This window comes from Halyomorpha halys, unplaced genomic scaffold (genome assembly GCF_000696795.3).
Source record: "Halyomorpha halys isolate HHAL.00 unplaced genomic scaffold, Hhal_1.1 Scaffold161.1, whole genome shotgun sequence".
NCBI lineage: Eukaryota > Metazoa > Arthropoda > Insecta > Hemiptera > Pentatomidae > Halyomorpha > Halyomorpha halys.
The window spans coordinates 256610-274052 of record NW_027105190.1 but is presented as its reverse complement, the minus strand read 5'-3'; the positions used below and the strand labels follow the sequence as shown (position 1 = coordinate 274052).

Here is a 17443-nt window from a genome sequence, read left to right as displayed (position 1 = left end):
TGGAAAGTTTTATAAATATTTTGATGGGAAAACATACGTCTCTTCTCTACTAACTCGCTTGGTAAACCTTTTCTGAAGTATACAGGGTTATTGGATTCTCTGCTGAGGAATTTATGTTGCTCCCAAAGGAAGGCCAGTTATTTGTTGCTATTTTACTATGTCTCTCGTCTTTGATCTTGGGAACAATATTTTCTCTAATGCATGGAAAATGTATTTTATTTGACATACTAATAACTAAAAATCATTAATGTTGAAGTACAAGTAATTGTGCTCGCAATTGAAATTCAAATCTGCAGAAAAAGGAGAATTTTCAGGTAATAAAATAAAAACAGGTATTCAGGTACAGGTACTATAAAAAATATAATAATAAAAATAAACAAAATATATAGTGAAGAAGCTTTCCTGTTACTTAATAGGCATTGAATTTTATTTTCCCCTCTTTCCTGTATCTGGTATAGATCGACTCCTTTGATCTGATTTTCATTTCCTATAGGCTGAGCCTTTCCCTACACTTTCCATGCAGGCTCCTTTTTTACCCCACAATTTCAATGTAATTGCAAAATTCAAATTTGACCCGAAATAGATTCACTACTTTGAAGGAGACAGTTGATATAACACACAACTACTGGATCAGATATCTCAAATATTTAAATTCAAAATATCAGATATTTTGGAATTTAAGAGTATTGGAAGCTTTGGATCTTCCTTCTTTTGGATATACTTAAAATGAGGGAGAATAGGCCTCGGCCTCAAACATCCCTTTCAAGAATCTAAGGCGAATACCCTTAGGTGTACTCCGCCAACAAGGCTGAAGTATTCCCAACCAGTAGTCTGCGAGAGCCTTGAGGTTTGGCCACAAGAGTATCCTGCAACACATATTTTATGAGAAGTTGTCAAAACTGTTTCATCATTTACCTTTCCTAACTTACTAGTGTTCCTTCTGAGGCTATAAGTAAATAAATAAAAATAGAATAGAATTCTATAGAATTATTCATACATTCCATATTATATTATACAAAAATACACGATGGTGAAATGCAATTATGCAGGAATGGTAAATAAACTATAAAAGTACCTCATAATGCACTGATAGATCTCTTTTTTTCCAAGCCAGGAGTGAAAGAGGTCGGCAAATGGTTAATTTCTGAGGGCCTTTTGTAGCCGAGAGATATAGATAACCCTGTGATAAGTGTTAGATCAAATATGGCCTAGGGGGTTTTGTTTATTTCATGAAATAAAAACTTATAGGTTAGATACCTGTAGATAACCCGTCCTCCTGTCAGAATAACCAGGACAGGAGCCATCAAAAAAGTTTTTTGGCTTAGAGGTCCTTATATCTCTATGAGTAGGAAACACAACTCTATTGAATGTGAATCCTGGAAGGATTTTCAGGAATACCCTTAAAAATCACAGATCAAACTTCCAATCCTTCTGTCAATCTATTTTGGCCTTAAAGAAGATAAGCATTGCTTATCTTATTATTTGCTTATCTTATATAGCCTTCTGATTCTTGTGAAAACCTCCTACATTGGTGTCCAAGATTAAAAAATACCTTTACATTTTAACAGAGTTGCACTGCTTCTTCAACCATAAAAAACTATGTTTTAGATAATTTAATTTAATCCTATGGATATTTTTTTTTTTTTAGCTTTAAAATACTTTTTATTTATTGATAGATATACAATCTGCCACACAGTTGTGGGCAATAGGTAATAGTGATGAATGATCACATTCATACTAAAATAAAATTAAAATAAATAAATAAATGAAAAAAAAATCTCTCTTAAAATATATACAAACAGAATGATAAACAAAATGTGAATATAATCAAATTATGTGACCTATGGATATTATACCAATAAAATTTAAATAGAATATAAAAGAGATTTTAAAAGTTATAATATTCTTATTAAATTAACAGGGAGAGAAGCTGCAACTCAAGCTCCACATTTCATCCCAGAGTCATATAAATTAGGAAAAAAGAACCACAAGCGTAATGCCAACAAACCTAGCCCTCACGAAGAAGAAATTAAAAAGCCATTAAATTTCTCTCCAGTAGTCCAGTTTATACCAGCAAGCCTCGATTTATCAAACAAGTAATATTTAATTTTCATTCAACTATTAGTTAATTTTTAAGAATGCTAGTTCTGGGTTTTCTTTGCTATACTATTTATAAAAGTTATATAAAAAGCCTATATAATATATAATGCATACTATTTATGACTATTTGAGTTTTTCTTTGACCACACCCGGATCATCTTCCTTTTAAAAATAATAATTAATTAATTTTTTATTTTTTGCAGGATCATGTTTTATCAGCCCCAACTAATAATTAATGGATCAGTCTATATCGAACAGAATAAAGATCCCAAACCAATGTGGGTGCAGGAAATGTTCGATTTCAACCGAAACAGAAATAATATTACTAATGTTTAATACCACTAAAACGGCTTGTGTTAATAAAATATAAATATATTTCGACCAATCTTGCTCTAACAATAAATTGATACCAGAATAGAACAATAATGAATTATATTTGAATGGGATAACAGAAAATGGTATAGTCACAGATATTTGAGGATAAAGACTTATAAAAAATAAGTTTATTTTTCTTCGTATAAAAGATACTTTAAAATATCAAAAATTATTTACAATTACAAACAGTTTGTACTGAGGTCAACTAAAATAATATCGCATATTTTACAATTGAAGACTTAAAACTCTAAACGATCCAGGTTCAATAAAAAAAAAATTATGTATCATGCCAAGTGATCAATGTATTAAGCCTGGCTACATTCTAAACCGATGCAAATATCACTGACAAAATAAGAGAATTTTTTTTTCTGTTGAATTTATGTTGTTTTGAATGAGCTTGGCTTGGTTCATGGATCATTTAACACAAACGATTTCTTTTAATTTTGTTTGAATCTGGATCATTAGCAATTGAAAATCTCCAACTGAAGGTCCACATTGCCAATGGACTCACATGATTAGATGTTTGTTTCATAGTTCAAAACTGCTCAATTCTCTCACTTTTTCAGGTTCAACATAATGGAAGAAAAAATAAACTTTCATCTTCAATAAAACCTAGAAAAAAAAAATCTGTAAAAGAATTTTTACAATATTAACAAAAAGATAAAATCTTTTATAAGGTGTAAAACATTGAGGGACATACATCACAAAACCGTGAAATTTTAAAATCTTGAATTTTGAGATAGTATGACCATTAATTCCCTATGAACATTAAAATATACTGAACTGTTCAACAATTATGTATTAAATCCATAAATAATATAAAAAATAAATGATTAAATTAAAAATCTAGAATAAACATCATGTTCCTAGAAAAAAATTGCGAAAAGACAATTTTAGTAAATGAAAATTTTTGGAGAATTTCAGATTTCAATCATGGTAATAACTCCAACTTTTTTGCAATTGCACAGGCTTATGATTGTAAACCAGATTTTGTTTAAACTGTTCGGTGAAATGCCTCAACTTTCAAAGGAAGCATTCAACCTTCAGTTTCATAAACCCTTTTTATTATAAAAAATATTCAATAAAAACTATTCATAAAAATGAGGTGTAAATAATTAACTGTAGATTAATATGAGAAGATGGGTTGGGGTGGGGTCAGCAAAAAATCACAAATAAACAAAAACTTATTTATTTGTGCCGACGTTTCGACCTGGATTTCAGGCTTTCATCAGGGCTGGAAAAAAAAATTACTTATATATCTAATTTATTTGTTTAATTCCTTCTTAAAGAATTAATTCATCTTTTACATTTTCTTCCACACCTTTCATTATGTTTATTCCTTGAACACTTTCTGTTTTTTAATCTTTTTATCATTTATTTCCAAGTTTGTTAATAATTTTCCTTTTATATTTTTATGTTTCTGTAAGTTATGGTTATAATCTCTTTTTTGTTTTTTCAGCCCTGAAATTCAGGTCAAAACATCGGCACAAATAAATAAGTTTTTGTTTATTCGTGTTTTTTTGGTGAACCCTCCCCCGACATTCTCCTCATATATCTAAATATATTTTTCATATAAACCTTTTTAATCAATTAACCAATACACCAATCATTCATAGATTTTTTGGTAAAACTATGCTTTTCATGGCTTTCAATACTTCCATCTTTAAAATGGAACTGTACGAGTAAAGGAAGTAAAGAGAAAATGAGCTTTGATATTATAATGATTTATATTATTAATATTATAAATGGGTAGGACACCTGGACTACTTACTTTCATTAAAGCATGGTTGTATAAAGTGAAGGAGCGAATACTATTCCTCTTTTAATGCGCTGACCAGCAGCTTGAAGTTTAGTAGGCACACCTGGATCACCCATCACCCTTGCGGCAGCTTCAACTTCTTTTAATGTTTCTAACAATTGTTGGATCCACCTAACCAGCAGTCCCTCTTGGAATTCAAATTCTTGTAACTCTTCCATTTCCATTATTTTTTTAAATGGCTGATAAAAAAAAAAAAAATATAAGCAATAAAAATATCTTTAAAAAAAAAAAATGTATAATTAAGTAATGGTTATTACCTCTTGTTTAACCCAAGCATACATTATAGGAACTAGACCAAAACTGAGTTTACTCGTTTCTGAGCCTTCATAATCTTCAATTTGAAATTGCTTTTCAAGTAAAATGACATCTTTTATTATTTTTTGGCATTTCTTAATACCCTTTAACAATAGGAAAACGAAGATGAAAATAAACATAACATAAATGTAATATAATTTATAGATAATATCACATATACTAATAGCATAAGCCTCAAAACCGTTTTTCTACCAAATAATTACATTTAACATAAATTCTCTTCCATTGGATATAGTAAGCATTGATTGGTTATACTAATTTAATGTAAAAATGATATATCATTTGATATTTAATATGTTAAGTTCAATTATTCAACTTAATAAAATAATAGTATTTAAAATGCAAATTACTTAATATACAGCTGGAATTAGTCACTTGATAATTTAAAGAAGAAGAAAATAAGACTCGGAGGTCTTAATTAAAATTTACAAGGAAACCACTAGATAGTAGCAATATTATAATGGTAGATGGATAATGGAAAGTTTTATAAATATTTTGATGGGAAAACAGTATCCATATCATTAAATCACCTCAAGAGGATTTAATTTGTCCATCATTGGGTAGATCTGTGGATCCAGCGATTACTGGATTCGACATCGAACCTTAGGATTTGCTGAGCCTTTATTATTTATTTATTTAAGAAGTGCAAAGTTTGTTTTGTTATAATTAGGAAGAAAACAGGTGATTAATTCAATCAATAATTGTGCTAAATTTGTTAATTTTTATAAAGAAGTAAATTATCATCTAGAGATAGTGATATTTAATTAGAGACATTCATATTTATTTTTTCATTGATTGATAAAACAAGTTTGATTGTCGCTTTAATTAATTAGTAATTTTATTTTCAATGTATTATAGCTACGTTCTAACAACCACTTTTTACTGTCAGAAGCATGTGCAATACAGTTTTTCTATTCTAAAACCTGAACTGAGCATGTGCCTAACAGTTTAATATGTTTATGAGATCATACTTCATATTTAAGGTTAACGGATACCAATTAATTGGTGGTTCAAGGTGCATTTGATGTTCAAAATGATTCAATTTGACAATTTATGAGTTATCAGATTATCAATTATTTATAACTTGAACAGCTTGTAACTAATAAAATGGTTAAAGAATAAATTTGCCTACTGATTAATTTGACTATCCAAGGGATGAAAAATAACACTGATTAATTTGACTATTAATATAAAAAAATTTCTTGTATTATATTAAATATAATATCTTATTTTATATTAAATATAATCTAAACAAAGTCTTGATTTTTGTTCAGATTAATTTTAATTATTCACAAAAAAAAATATTTGCAACCATGGAAGGATAGGGTTAGGGTTATTTGGGTTGTCTTTTTACTATTTTTTAAAGTAATTTTTTTGTTAATTCTATTGTTTATAAATAAAAACCGACTGCTTCTTACCAAAAATTTCCTAATTTATTTGCTGACATTTATTTTAATAGTTCTAGTTTCATTAAGAAGTGTTTTTTATTATCCAATACTTAAATAATGGATTAAGAAATAGTTAAAATTGTAACATTAATCTAGTTTTATTCATTAATTGCTTTTTAACCAGATATAGATTTATATTTACAGACATAGAAACTTTTAAATGATGATAATCAAGGAAAAGTAAAGTTCACTACTCCAAATAGCAAAAAGTTTTTAAAAAAACTTCAGTTTGACTTACTTCTTGAAGTGAGGGTGTTAAAGTTTTGAAGGAAGTAGGATAGTGGTCGCTATTATTGGAACGGCACACAAGGAAGGAAAGCAATGCAGCGACTTCTTCAGGTTCCATATTGACTAGAATATTTTCAACAAGAAGTTCACAGACAACTAACTCATACTTCCCAACACGTGCGGCCATATACCCCTTAATCTGAACTGCAAAACAGATGATAGTTAAAATCAAACAATGCAATGAGCAAGCATATCTGTGTTTGCTACATAAACGAGTTAAAATTAAAAATAAAGTTTTAAGAAAAGGAGAGTTGAAATATTTACATTTTTGAAAAGTTTATTAAATGCTGTACACTGTAGTATAGTTGTTTGTTACAGTGCAAGGAACATATAATTTAAAAAAAAAAGGCAAGGTCTGGTAAATAAGGTGGGTAGGAGATCACATCCCAGCCAAACTCCAATAATTTTTGCTGGGTCTGCAATGACACGTGAGGACAGGCGTTATCGTGATGGAAAACTATGGTTCTGCGATTAGTCAATGCTCGGCGCTTTTGTTCAACTTGACACTTGGACGAGATATGTTAAGCATTTCTGTCCCGTGTCATAGAGTGAGGGAAGTCAAAATTTCCAGTTCAGAACTGAGCAAACCACTTACTCTAGGTGCTTTCTCCTAAGGTATCATCGCCATACACACTGCAAATTTTTTTTAACTGTCTATGCAAAAAAAAAAAATCGTTAAATGACGAAAATTAATTTTTTTCTCTTCCATTTTGAGCAAGCAAAATATAACTTAAAGATAAGGAATCTCGGTTGAAACTGATGCATAGAAAAACCTTAACTAATCCTTTTTTAGAATATATAAACCTTTTTTACCAAGTAAACATGATTTTATAAACAGAGAGAATTAAATTGAAATATTGAAAAACGCTACTAACTTATTTTACAACCCAATACAATTAAAAAATTATGTATTTTGTATCAATAGCTTGCTTCTCCCCTCCCCCAGGCTGTTACAATTTGATTTTTCAATTAATTAATTATGTTAGTTAAGTCCTAATAAATTATATTTTCCCATAAAATTGTAGCTTGCATCACCATATGCTACTTGCCTTTGTAATTACAACACTATTGAGATGCAGCCATTGTTAAATTACTAATTAGTAAATTAATAAACACAAAATGACTATGGAAAAGAAATCAATCTTAATATTTCAGGACTAAAATATAAAATTACCCTTTTTCTTATAGGCAATTTTGGACAAGTGATTATAAAACGCCATTACAACTTTAAATTTCGTGACAGATATCAATGCTTTAGAAAGGCTGCTTTTAAAAGTTAAACTTTTTTTTATTATTATTTTTTACTCTTAGCATAAAATAACCAGTAATTGATAATAAATAAATTATAGAATATGAATTTAACTGTTAACTAATCAGCTAATGTTTCTTAAATATATTCAATAAGAATTGTCTTGTTTACCAGTATCTGAATCATCAATGTACCCTTTCTCTTTTAACAATGCCTTTTTGTTTTTGAAGTCAGGATAAAGAATCATATTTTCATCTGAAAGAGACTGTCTAAGAATTTTCACTTTTTCTTCAGCCTGCTTCCATCGGAAAACTTTTTTGAACTAAAAATATTTGGTAAAATTATTAGACAAATATAGTAACTTATTTTTAAGATATTAATTAAATAAATCAGACTAAATTTAAACTACTGATAAAAGACACTGGATTATAGTAGTACAAGCTGCTCCGCACATCCACCACTACCCTTAGCCATAAGCGTCTACAATCAAACGTAGTTCTGTCTACAGAACTACAGAAGTCAGTTTGACTTATTTACTAAAGAAATTTTTGTAGACTATTGCGATAGATAACCTAACAAAGTACCCAGCAATTGAAATCCTGCTCCTTGCTCTCAGCAACAAATGATCCTGATAATTTCTTGTGTAACAGTTGAGTTAAATTCTCAAGGGTTATATGAGACAGGCTTTTCTGAAAATTCGGGTGGTCTATCAGGGCCCTCTCTGGTCCTCAGTAAAAAAGTAGTAAGGGAATTTGGGATCTATCAGGTCAATGAAAAACATGAGTTCAGAGATGCATAGAAATTGGCCAAGATGTCTGAAGTGATCTTGATAGTCTATGAAAGGCATCTTGGAAAGGAGAACCGATATTTAAAAGTTCTCTCGTATGTACTAAAAATATGGAAGCAAAGGGGAAATCAGGAAACTTATCAATGAATATATTTCATAGAATTATTCAGGTCATAATTTTAAGGGGAGAAGAGGGTGATAATGGAACTTGAGGCAATCCAGCAGACTCTATAAAACATAAATAAAATGGCACTTTGCATGAAACCAGAAACCCAGTAACTATGCACCAGAGCTTAACATGGTAAATATAAAAAATCAAAAATCGTAGAGGCCTAATGTTACTCTCTCTTTTCCATAACAATAAACCAGTAGAACTTACATTTAAGTAGAACGTACATTTACATTAGAAGTTTAAATGAAAATGCATAGAAAACCCAGGAAGAAAAATAATTAGACAAATACAATTTTTTGATACAATAAAAAAAATACCTTTCTATTAACCAACACTAGATTAATTAACTTAATATACATTAATAGTGTGAATATATTACACTGTTAAGCACAAGGGGATTGTATCTCATCGGATAATTTTTGAGCTGCTCAAGTAGTGTCCACATTTCTGAAACGCTAAGGCAAAGGTCGAAGCTTTCAAATCTTTGACATGTTTCATTTATTTCTGTTGTCTTACCAATAGATGCCCATAACTGGCTTGCTATTTTATCTCCAACTTCAGATATTTTGTTTCTGGAACAAAGAAAAACAAAATTTCATTTTTATAAAGTAGGTGTAATAGTAGGTTTCATGCCGTTTTTCAATTTCAGGTGCTTCTTAAATACTGCTTGGTTTAACTATCTTAATGTCTCCTATTCCCGTTTTAAGCAAATATTTCAAAAGTGATAAAGGACCGTCCCTTCCGGAGGTCTTAGCAGGGCGGGGAGGGGGAGGAGGAGGGAGGGAGGGAGAAAGAGGAGGAAGATTGCATTTTTTTTGTGTTAAGATCTCCTCTTGTGAGATTGTGACATGTTGTACATCAACCAACCTACTTGCTACAATTGTCTGTTTGAAAAGTCAGATATGTTAGGCTACCATGGAGGGCGGGAGTGGAGGGTTGCATTATGTGAGAAAAAATATATAAATAGCAAATTTGAAACAAATCAGAGAAGGTTAATTCTTAAAAAATTTGGTTAAATAATAATATTAACCATTTTACAAAATAAACTACAAAAGTCTTTGGACTCAGGGCAGCTCAAAACGTGTGTTTCTGTTATAAACTGGAATTCAAAATTTTATACAATCACAATACCTTTCCATTCCATATAGGTAAGTGAAAGTAAAAATGGATTTCCAGTTTGTAAAGTTAAGAGAGATTACAGAGAAAATTCTGATCGTTCATCTGGGCAATTTTCACAATGGAATTTTAATAATTCTGATTTACAATGAAAATAAGATTTTTTCACTACCTACAGTTTTTATCGGCGCTCAGCTTTTAATCATAACAAGAGATCTAGATGAGAATCTGATAGCTGAGAGCAGGTTAGGTGTGGGTCCCAGGATGCTTGGTTTTGAAAGTTGTGGGTTTGAATCCCACCTGGGTCTGTCAATATTTATTTCACGGCAGCCCTGAGAGATGAATACTCTATAAGTTTTCAATGGAAAACACAAGCAAAAGAAAAAAAAAAAGTGATTGGGATCGATGCTTTTTTGTGGGAAATTTAAAGTTTGAAAAATGCAATAATGACAATACCAGCATGGTAATAATTATCAGTTTGAATTTAATCACTTTTTAAAAGCTAAACATGGAAGGAAATAAGTACAATTGGACAAAAGAGAAATTACAAGTACATGGGCCCACAGTGTATAGAAAATTATAAATAGCCATTTCAACAAAAATGTTTTATTTATAAATTTCATAAATATATTAAGAAAAAGATAACAATAATAACTACTGGTATTTATAAAACAATTGCTAGTTGCAACGGCCATTTTTTTTTAAAGACTAAATTAGATTATTTTTATATACAGCCTGTCCACAATCCCTAACCTCAACAATTTTTGGAATTTTTATTTGATTTTTGCTGAGTCATAACAGGAGCATGTAGTCCATCTTTCAAGTGAATTTTTAATTTTCAAACCATCTCCAGTTCTACTTCAGGTACTAATATTGGGTAATTTTTTTTTTTTTTTTTTTGTGGATTTTGATAGCAAATGAAAGTTTAAGAAAATTTATACAGGGCACTTTTATGATCTGGCACATCCCGAAGGTGTATATCACCATAAAATGTAAACAGTTTTCAAGAAAATTCTCGACATTTTCTGAAAACTCCCAATATCTGCTACAATAAATATTCAAAAGAGGCAGATTATAGATTTTTTTGTGAAAATGGAGTTTACACCAACTAAAGTTGGTGTTGCTCCAGGTTTGAGTTTTGAACATTAACAGTGGATCTAATTCTCTCTAAATGTGTCATACAACACTACTAAAGAAATTTAGGACAGCTGCTTTCCAAATTTAAAGAAAAAAATTCCATTCCTCTCAACCCAAATATCACAAAATTAGTCATAAATTCTTACCTGAAACCTTGTCTAGAACAACACTGATTTAAATATTCTTGTATCTGATTTTTCTGTAATTTTAAAATATCTTTGCAGACTGCAACTATTTCTTGAGGTTTTATAACTAATTCCACATAGTCATTAGGACCACAAAGAACATCCTTTTCTGATGGTAGGTTTTCCATAAGAGATACTAGTCGATACCATTCCCCCAGCTGCTCTTGATCCATTTCCATTCCGACCTGAAATAAAGAATACCAAAAAATTCTTATAAAAATGAACCCATACGAAAACTTAGCTTTAACTATTTGAACTTGAAATTAGACATACTGATGTAATATCTCTTGTGTACTGAATATCCTGATTGAGAATCATTACTTTGTACACAAAACGGACGGAAGGTTCTTTGTGGGGCATAACATCTAATAATAAGGCAGTTCGATTGATATATTGACCAGTACATATTTTTAACAACCTCCCAGCTTGCAAGTCTTTCAAAATTTTCCCATTTATAATCATCTGCAACTAGAGGAAAGAAGAAAAAAGAAAATATAATGCATAGTACAATAAACACTTCATTAAATAAAACAAGTTGATAGGGAAGTGTAGTTTATACATGATATGATTATACACGCTCACTTTATACATGATAGGTGAGTGGTTCCGATTTGTTCTTTATTTATTTTTATTTTTAATTTATTCTTTCTTGACTTTTATTCTCATTGTATCTCCTTAGTTTTCTGCCTCTCAATGTGTACAATTTTGTTTCTAATTTCTCTTATATCTGCTTTTATATTTTTAAGAGTTACTAAGACTCCTTTTCATTTTAAATCTAATAGCCTACGTTATTTATTTTTTATATATTTATTATTGAACATCTTATTTTTTTTTGTTAATATAGTTTTTCACCTAAATTTACATAATTTTTGCATCCCTTACATTGTCAACATATTTTTAGTTGTTTTGTATTTTTTTTAGCCGTGATGAAGCCCTACAAAGTTGGGCTTAACATAGGTTAAAAACAATTATTAACTATATATTTTTTTCCCCTTTTTGTCAGCACCCCTGACCATTTCCTTCATATTCAGAAAAATATGGTCAATCGTTAATATATATATATATATTGTAATTGTTGTACACATAGTACATATTTGAGAGTTTGTTTTAGAGACCTGAAGATGAGTTGACAACCCCAAAACATTGTTATTGTTCATTAATGATATAAAATAAATATTTGAAACAAGGAAGAGTGTTTTTCATTCAAAAGTTCTAATTAGATTTGAAACTCTTTCAGTAGAAGATATAACTTGAAGAAAAAAAAAATTAATTTAATTATTTACCACTGAACAAATCACTATAACCATAGAATGTCAAAAAAACAAAATTACTTTACCTGATATATGAAATCCTTCTCACAAATCTAACTTTTGGCAGGAATTCTAAAACTAAATTCTAATATCCATAAACATTTTCTCTAGTTATTCAGTAAACCATAATTTATTTTTAGTTGGTTAACAAGAATAAAAATGAAAATAACATAAATGTAGGTCTCATCAAAACTTTATCTAGAAGAAAAGGCTGCTAATACATTACATGGAGTAAATTTGGAGCAATTAACAAAAAAAATTAGCCTTAAATTATAGAAACCACAAAGAGAAGATTGTCTTCAGGACCAGAAACAAAGAAACAAGGTTTAACTGAAGAACAACCTTAAAAAAGTTCAAGTACCACTACTGTTTAACAATAGCCCAAGTTAATCACGAATGTCCTTTTTTAAAATGCATATACATGGCGAAAAAAATATAAAAAACTCAATTTATCATTTTTAATATAGATATAATAAGAGGTTTGGATTTTTTCAGACCTGTTTTAAAATCAAATTTTAATCTTTCTACTCCTTCAAAGAGATGATTTTTTTTTTTACCTTTGACAGCAACCATTAGAATAGGACCAGATAAGAGAAAAAAAAGTTTCTTTCTTACTTAAAAAATAACACGAAACACTACAGTTTTAACATTGAAACTTACCCTTAAGTCCTTCCATTTATTAATGAAAGCATGAGCATAAGTATAAAATTTAGTCATGTAGTCTACATCAATATCACTAACATCATTACCCACTTTCTTTTTAAGTGTCCTTTCAAACTGTTCAGCTTCAATTAGGTCTTTCCTAGTTACAAAAAAAACATGATAATTAATTTCCATAATATATAAAGAGAAAAAAATCAAAGAGAAATGTATTATTTACTCGACAAATTTTTTTTTGAGTTGGCCCTGGTTTTCACAGTAACTACTAGCCATCATGCTTTGGACTGTCAGCATTCCACTCATGGTCAAAGTATTAAGAATCATACGGTAAGACAATCGGAACTTGGAAATCAACTTGGAAGGGTTACCTAAGCAAAGATAAATGATTCACAACATTAAGGAGCAAATTGCTGGAATATTCATTTCATTATATTAAGAAACTATTAGTTATGATTTATTGGAATATAATCAAAAGTCATCAGAAAAAAGTCTCATACTCTATAGAGAACACATTAATGTAAATGATACTAAGCATACGCACAGTGCAGCTATTGCACTAAACAAACATATTTTAAAAAGAAAACATGTTAAATGAAATATGAGCCACAAAGAAGGTAATATCAGTATAATAAAATCCTTGAAAAAAGTAAAAAAGAATTCAAGAATATTTATGCTAAATGAATTCATATTCATGGTCTTAGCATTTAAGTCATGAGTTTATAGGAATTTAATTTAATTGGCAAAACTTAATTTATACGTAATAAATTTTACTGACCAAACATTAGGGTTTCCAAGTCATGCCGAGCAATTAATTCAGCTGGTTTTGCTAAAATGATGACATTTCCAGCTGAATCCTTACCACGGCGACCAGCTCTCCCAGCCATCTGAATATATTCTGCAGGGTGAAGGAGCCTTGTCTCAGTACCATCAAATTTCTTTATAGAATGAAATAGAACAGTTCTTGCAGGCATATTGACACCCATTGCAAATGTTTCAGTTGCAAACAGTAACTATTGGCAGAGAGAAAATAATATATGATAATTAAAGGATACACTTAAAAAAAACATTAAAAGTGAAGCTTTGCATAGTAATAAATTAGTATATAAAGCTTTTATCACATGCTGAATTTAATTATTTAAAAAATTGGGGTAGTTAATGTTTTTTGTTCCTGTTTGTGAATATGATTTAGAACTAATATTCCCATTCTTAAGGCATTTTTTTTTTTATTACTAAAAGATATATTTTAGAATTTCCTTGAGCAATGCACTAGGAATATTGTCAGTTCTCAATGCTTTATAGGATTTAAAATTTATAATGGTTATTTTGACTTCTAAATTAACGGATTCTTCTTGGCCAGGGAACTACAGGACCTAATAGCTCAGATATGGGAAGAGGAAACCATACCCAAGGAGTTGAATGAGGGGGTAGTAGTGCCTATATACAAGAAGAAGGGAGATTCAACGATATGCAGCAACTATCGAGGGATTAGTTTGCTTAACACTTCATATAAAATTTTTTCCATATGATTATTAGAGCCTTTTGAAGTGGAATGTGGCCTAAGATAGGGTGACCCAATAGCTCCTCTCCTGTTTAATATCGCTCTACAAGCGATCATATATAGAGCAGGAATAAATCAGGAAGGAACAGTATTCACAAAGATGACCCAAGTTCTGGCCTATGCAGACGACGTCGTCATCATCGGTAGATCCCTGCAGAGCATTAGGACTGCTTTTGAAGCGATGGATGTTAAAGCAAAAAGGATGGGTCTGCATATTAATGGGGGAAAACCAAGATTATGCTGTTGGGTAAGGAGCCTCTGGACCTGAGACAGAGTCGAACTTTTTGGGCTTGGCTAAAAATGGCTTGGCCATGTAATGAGGATAAGCAAGGAAAGAGTGGCTCATAAACTGTACAGTTATCTTCTGTTGGTGTGCGGCAACGTGGTAGGCCGAAGGGCCGATGGAGGGATGCTGTGAGGCAGGATCTGCGACAACTTAGGATCCCAGTTACCCTTACAGAAGATAGAGAAAGATGGTTGGCGGCCGTGGAGCAGGCCAAGGGCAACTTTATGCGCCTGTTGTGCCAGAAGAAGAAGAAATTAACGGATTCTTTTAGTAACGGTTCAGCACTGCCTTTAATTTCTTTGAGCAAAGTACCATCAAAGTCTTTTTCAAACTCATTAGATATGTCTATCAGATCGGCCTAGACATTTTTATTTTCATCTCTGATTTCATAAAGAGTGGGTTCAGAAGGATATGTCAACTGCTAAGACACATCAACTTGTCTCTAACATGATTTTTTATTTTACTAATTTATATTTTTCTGATCTTGAAATGTTTTAACATTTTGGGACACCCCAGCCTCTAAAAAGTGGATAGCCTTAAATTGGATGGAAAAATTGGTGTTTTGAGTGTGATTCTAACCAAATCACCCCTCTGTACAACCATTGTTCTAGTAACAGCAATTACTTTAAAGTACTGAACCCCCAATCCTTCATGGGTTGTAGTGGTACAAGATTTTTTTGACATTAGAAGAACGAGTATAATAACCTTGTAATTTATGGAATCACTTACAGCTTTTTTTTGTCACGTTTAGAGATACCAACAGTAATCCAAGAGATAATAAACAAAATAGATAAAGTATATCGAAACAAGCAAGCAAAAGTTAGAAAAATACAAAATATTAGTTACATCAATAAACTGAATAATATAACATGAATTGAGAAGTAGTTCACAATGTGCTTAGCTGAAACCTGTGATTTCGTTAGAAAACATCATTAATATAATTAATAAGTCATTTTGTTAATAGCATGGTGTGGCCATCTCATTTAATACCAAAGATCATAACTAGCGATGGGGATGGAATCAATGCTTTGCATAGAAAGTAGGAGGAAGCCGAAATAAAATAATAACATTGAGACTCTACCTTCATTCAAATTATTTTATTTCTTTTCATTCTTCAACTAAAGTGCAATTTCAATTAAACTAGCACTTCTTTTGTTCTGGTTTATTTTACCAAAAAATATTTGGTTCTTTTTTGTTTGTTTCCATTCAAACCTATGAAAATGACTTGGCAAAAAAAAAAATAATAAAAAAAATAAAACAATTATAACAAATAGCTGACTTATGTGATATATTTTTTTTACCTTAACTTTACCTTCTTGGAATAAGACTTCAACTATCTCTTTCATTATGGGTAATATGCCAGAATGGTGAACACCAATACCTTGTAACAGCTGACTTTGCATAACTTTGATCTAGATAAAAATAAATAAATAAAACTACAAAAAATATTTAAAATAAGAAGAAAAAAAAAGGAAGTATTTTAGAAAGAGTATTACGGCACTATCTTCAGCTTTGATTTTATAAAAAAAAATTAAACATATTTTCTTTTTGTTTCACAAAGCTGTGGAACGCTCAGCTTTTCGTATCAGATTAAAAAAGTGGTGTCAATTTTAATCTAGCCTATGATGGTTCACTTTTGTTTGGAAGTAATAAATCTCAGTTATGGCAATTGGACTACATGAGGGCTATAAACACAATGATACATATGAATATATCAATCAAATTAAAAATAATATTACCGTTATTAAAAGTTACTACAAGATCGTTCAGGTTTGATGTATTTTCTGCGATACATGTTGATATTTTAATATTAAATATCAATTCACAGTAAAAAAAAATAAAGAAAAGTTTTTAACAATTCATTAATTGCTAACATTTTGACCAAATTATAGAGCTAAAATAAAAAAATTCAATGTAGGCAAAGCTAATCTCAGAAAATAAAAGTAACATGTAGATAAAACAGTTATAAAGGAAGAGGTGTAAAATGACACCATATAACAATATATTATAAAACATAAATTTAAACAATAAGGAAGTTAAAGATAAATACAAAATTTTATTTACTAACACCACAATGGACTGATAAAAAAGAAGATATATTATCAAATAGATCAATTATTAATCAAAAATATATTTTAACTGACAGTAATTAATAATGAACTAATGAATTAATGATATTGAGGCAGCAGTAAATGTTATACAGGCAAAAGATAAGTAATGATAGTGATAAAAATTTAGGTTAAAAAACCAGCTAATAGAAATATCCGTGCTCTGAAAATACTGTTAAGGTGATAGGTGGCAAAGAGTAAAAGTAATAAGTACATTAGTACTAGTAATAAATTAATTAAATAAGATAAGAGTAAATAAATTAATTCACCCTATAATACTTTTGTATATTTTTGTTTTAGCTCTTAATATAGACTTGCATTGTGGGTCAAAGCGTTGGGAACTAATAAATAGTTGAAAAATATTTCATGTATATTGTTTTCCTTCATTGTGTTCACTTCCGACTCCTAAATCTCATATGGTCCAGTATCTATTAATTTGCTTATTTTATATTTTGGAAGTGTCGTAATGAAGTTTAAAATCAGATTAAAAAAAATATATGAAGTTTAGTGAAATTGAATGAGTAAATTTT

At 30.0% G+C, this 17443-nt stretch overlaps 2 protein-coding genes across 3 annotated transcripts in view; one reads left to right on the top strand and one right to left on the bottom strand.

Annotated features, from left to right (window-relative positions):
* LOC106678799 (uncharacterized) overlaps nt 1-2485 on the top strand; it is a 7709-nt gene extending 5224 nt beyond the window's left edge. Inside the window, exons 3-4 of the mRNA XM_014417555.2 lie at nt 1922-2096; nt 2304-2485. Coding sequence (XP_014273041.1) covers nt 1922-2096; nt 2304-2436 — 308 coding nt within the window. The 3' untranslated portion in view covers nt 2437-2485. The remainder of the gene's footprint in view (nt 1-1921; nt 2097-2303) is intronic.
* Nucleotides 2486-2585: 100 nt separating this feature from the next.
* Nucleotides 2586-17443, bottom strand: part of LOC106678794 (superkiller complex protein 2) — a 48222-nt gene continuing 33364 nt past the window's right edge. For both annotated transcript variants that reach the window (XM_014417549.3, XM_014417550.2), the window contains 12 exons: nt 16107-16217; nt 13737-13971; nt 13182-13329; nt 12962-13103; nt 11265-11459; nt 10953-11176; nt 8933-9125; nt 7766-7916; nt 6296-6489; nt 4552-4692; nt 4247-4473; nt 2586-3087 (listed from right to left, as the gene is read on the bottom strand). In XM_014417549.3, the coding sequence (XP_014273035.1) occupies nt 4252-4473; nt 4552-4692; nt 6296-6489; nt 7766-7916; nt 8933-9125; nt 10953-11176; nt 11265-11459; nt 12962-13103; nt 13182-13329; nt 13737-13971; nt 16107-16217 (1956 nt within the window). In that variant the 3' untranslated portion in view covers nt 2586-3087; nt 4247-4251. The remainder of the gene's footprint in view (nt 3088-4246; nt 4474-4551; nt 4693-6295; nt 6490-7765; nt 7917-8932; nt 9126-10952; nt 11177-11264; nt 11460-12961; nt 13104-13181; nt 13330-13736; nt 13972-16106; nt 16218-17443) is intronic.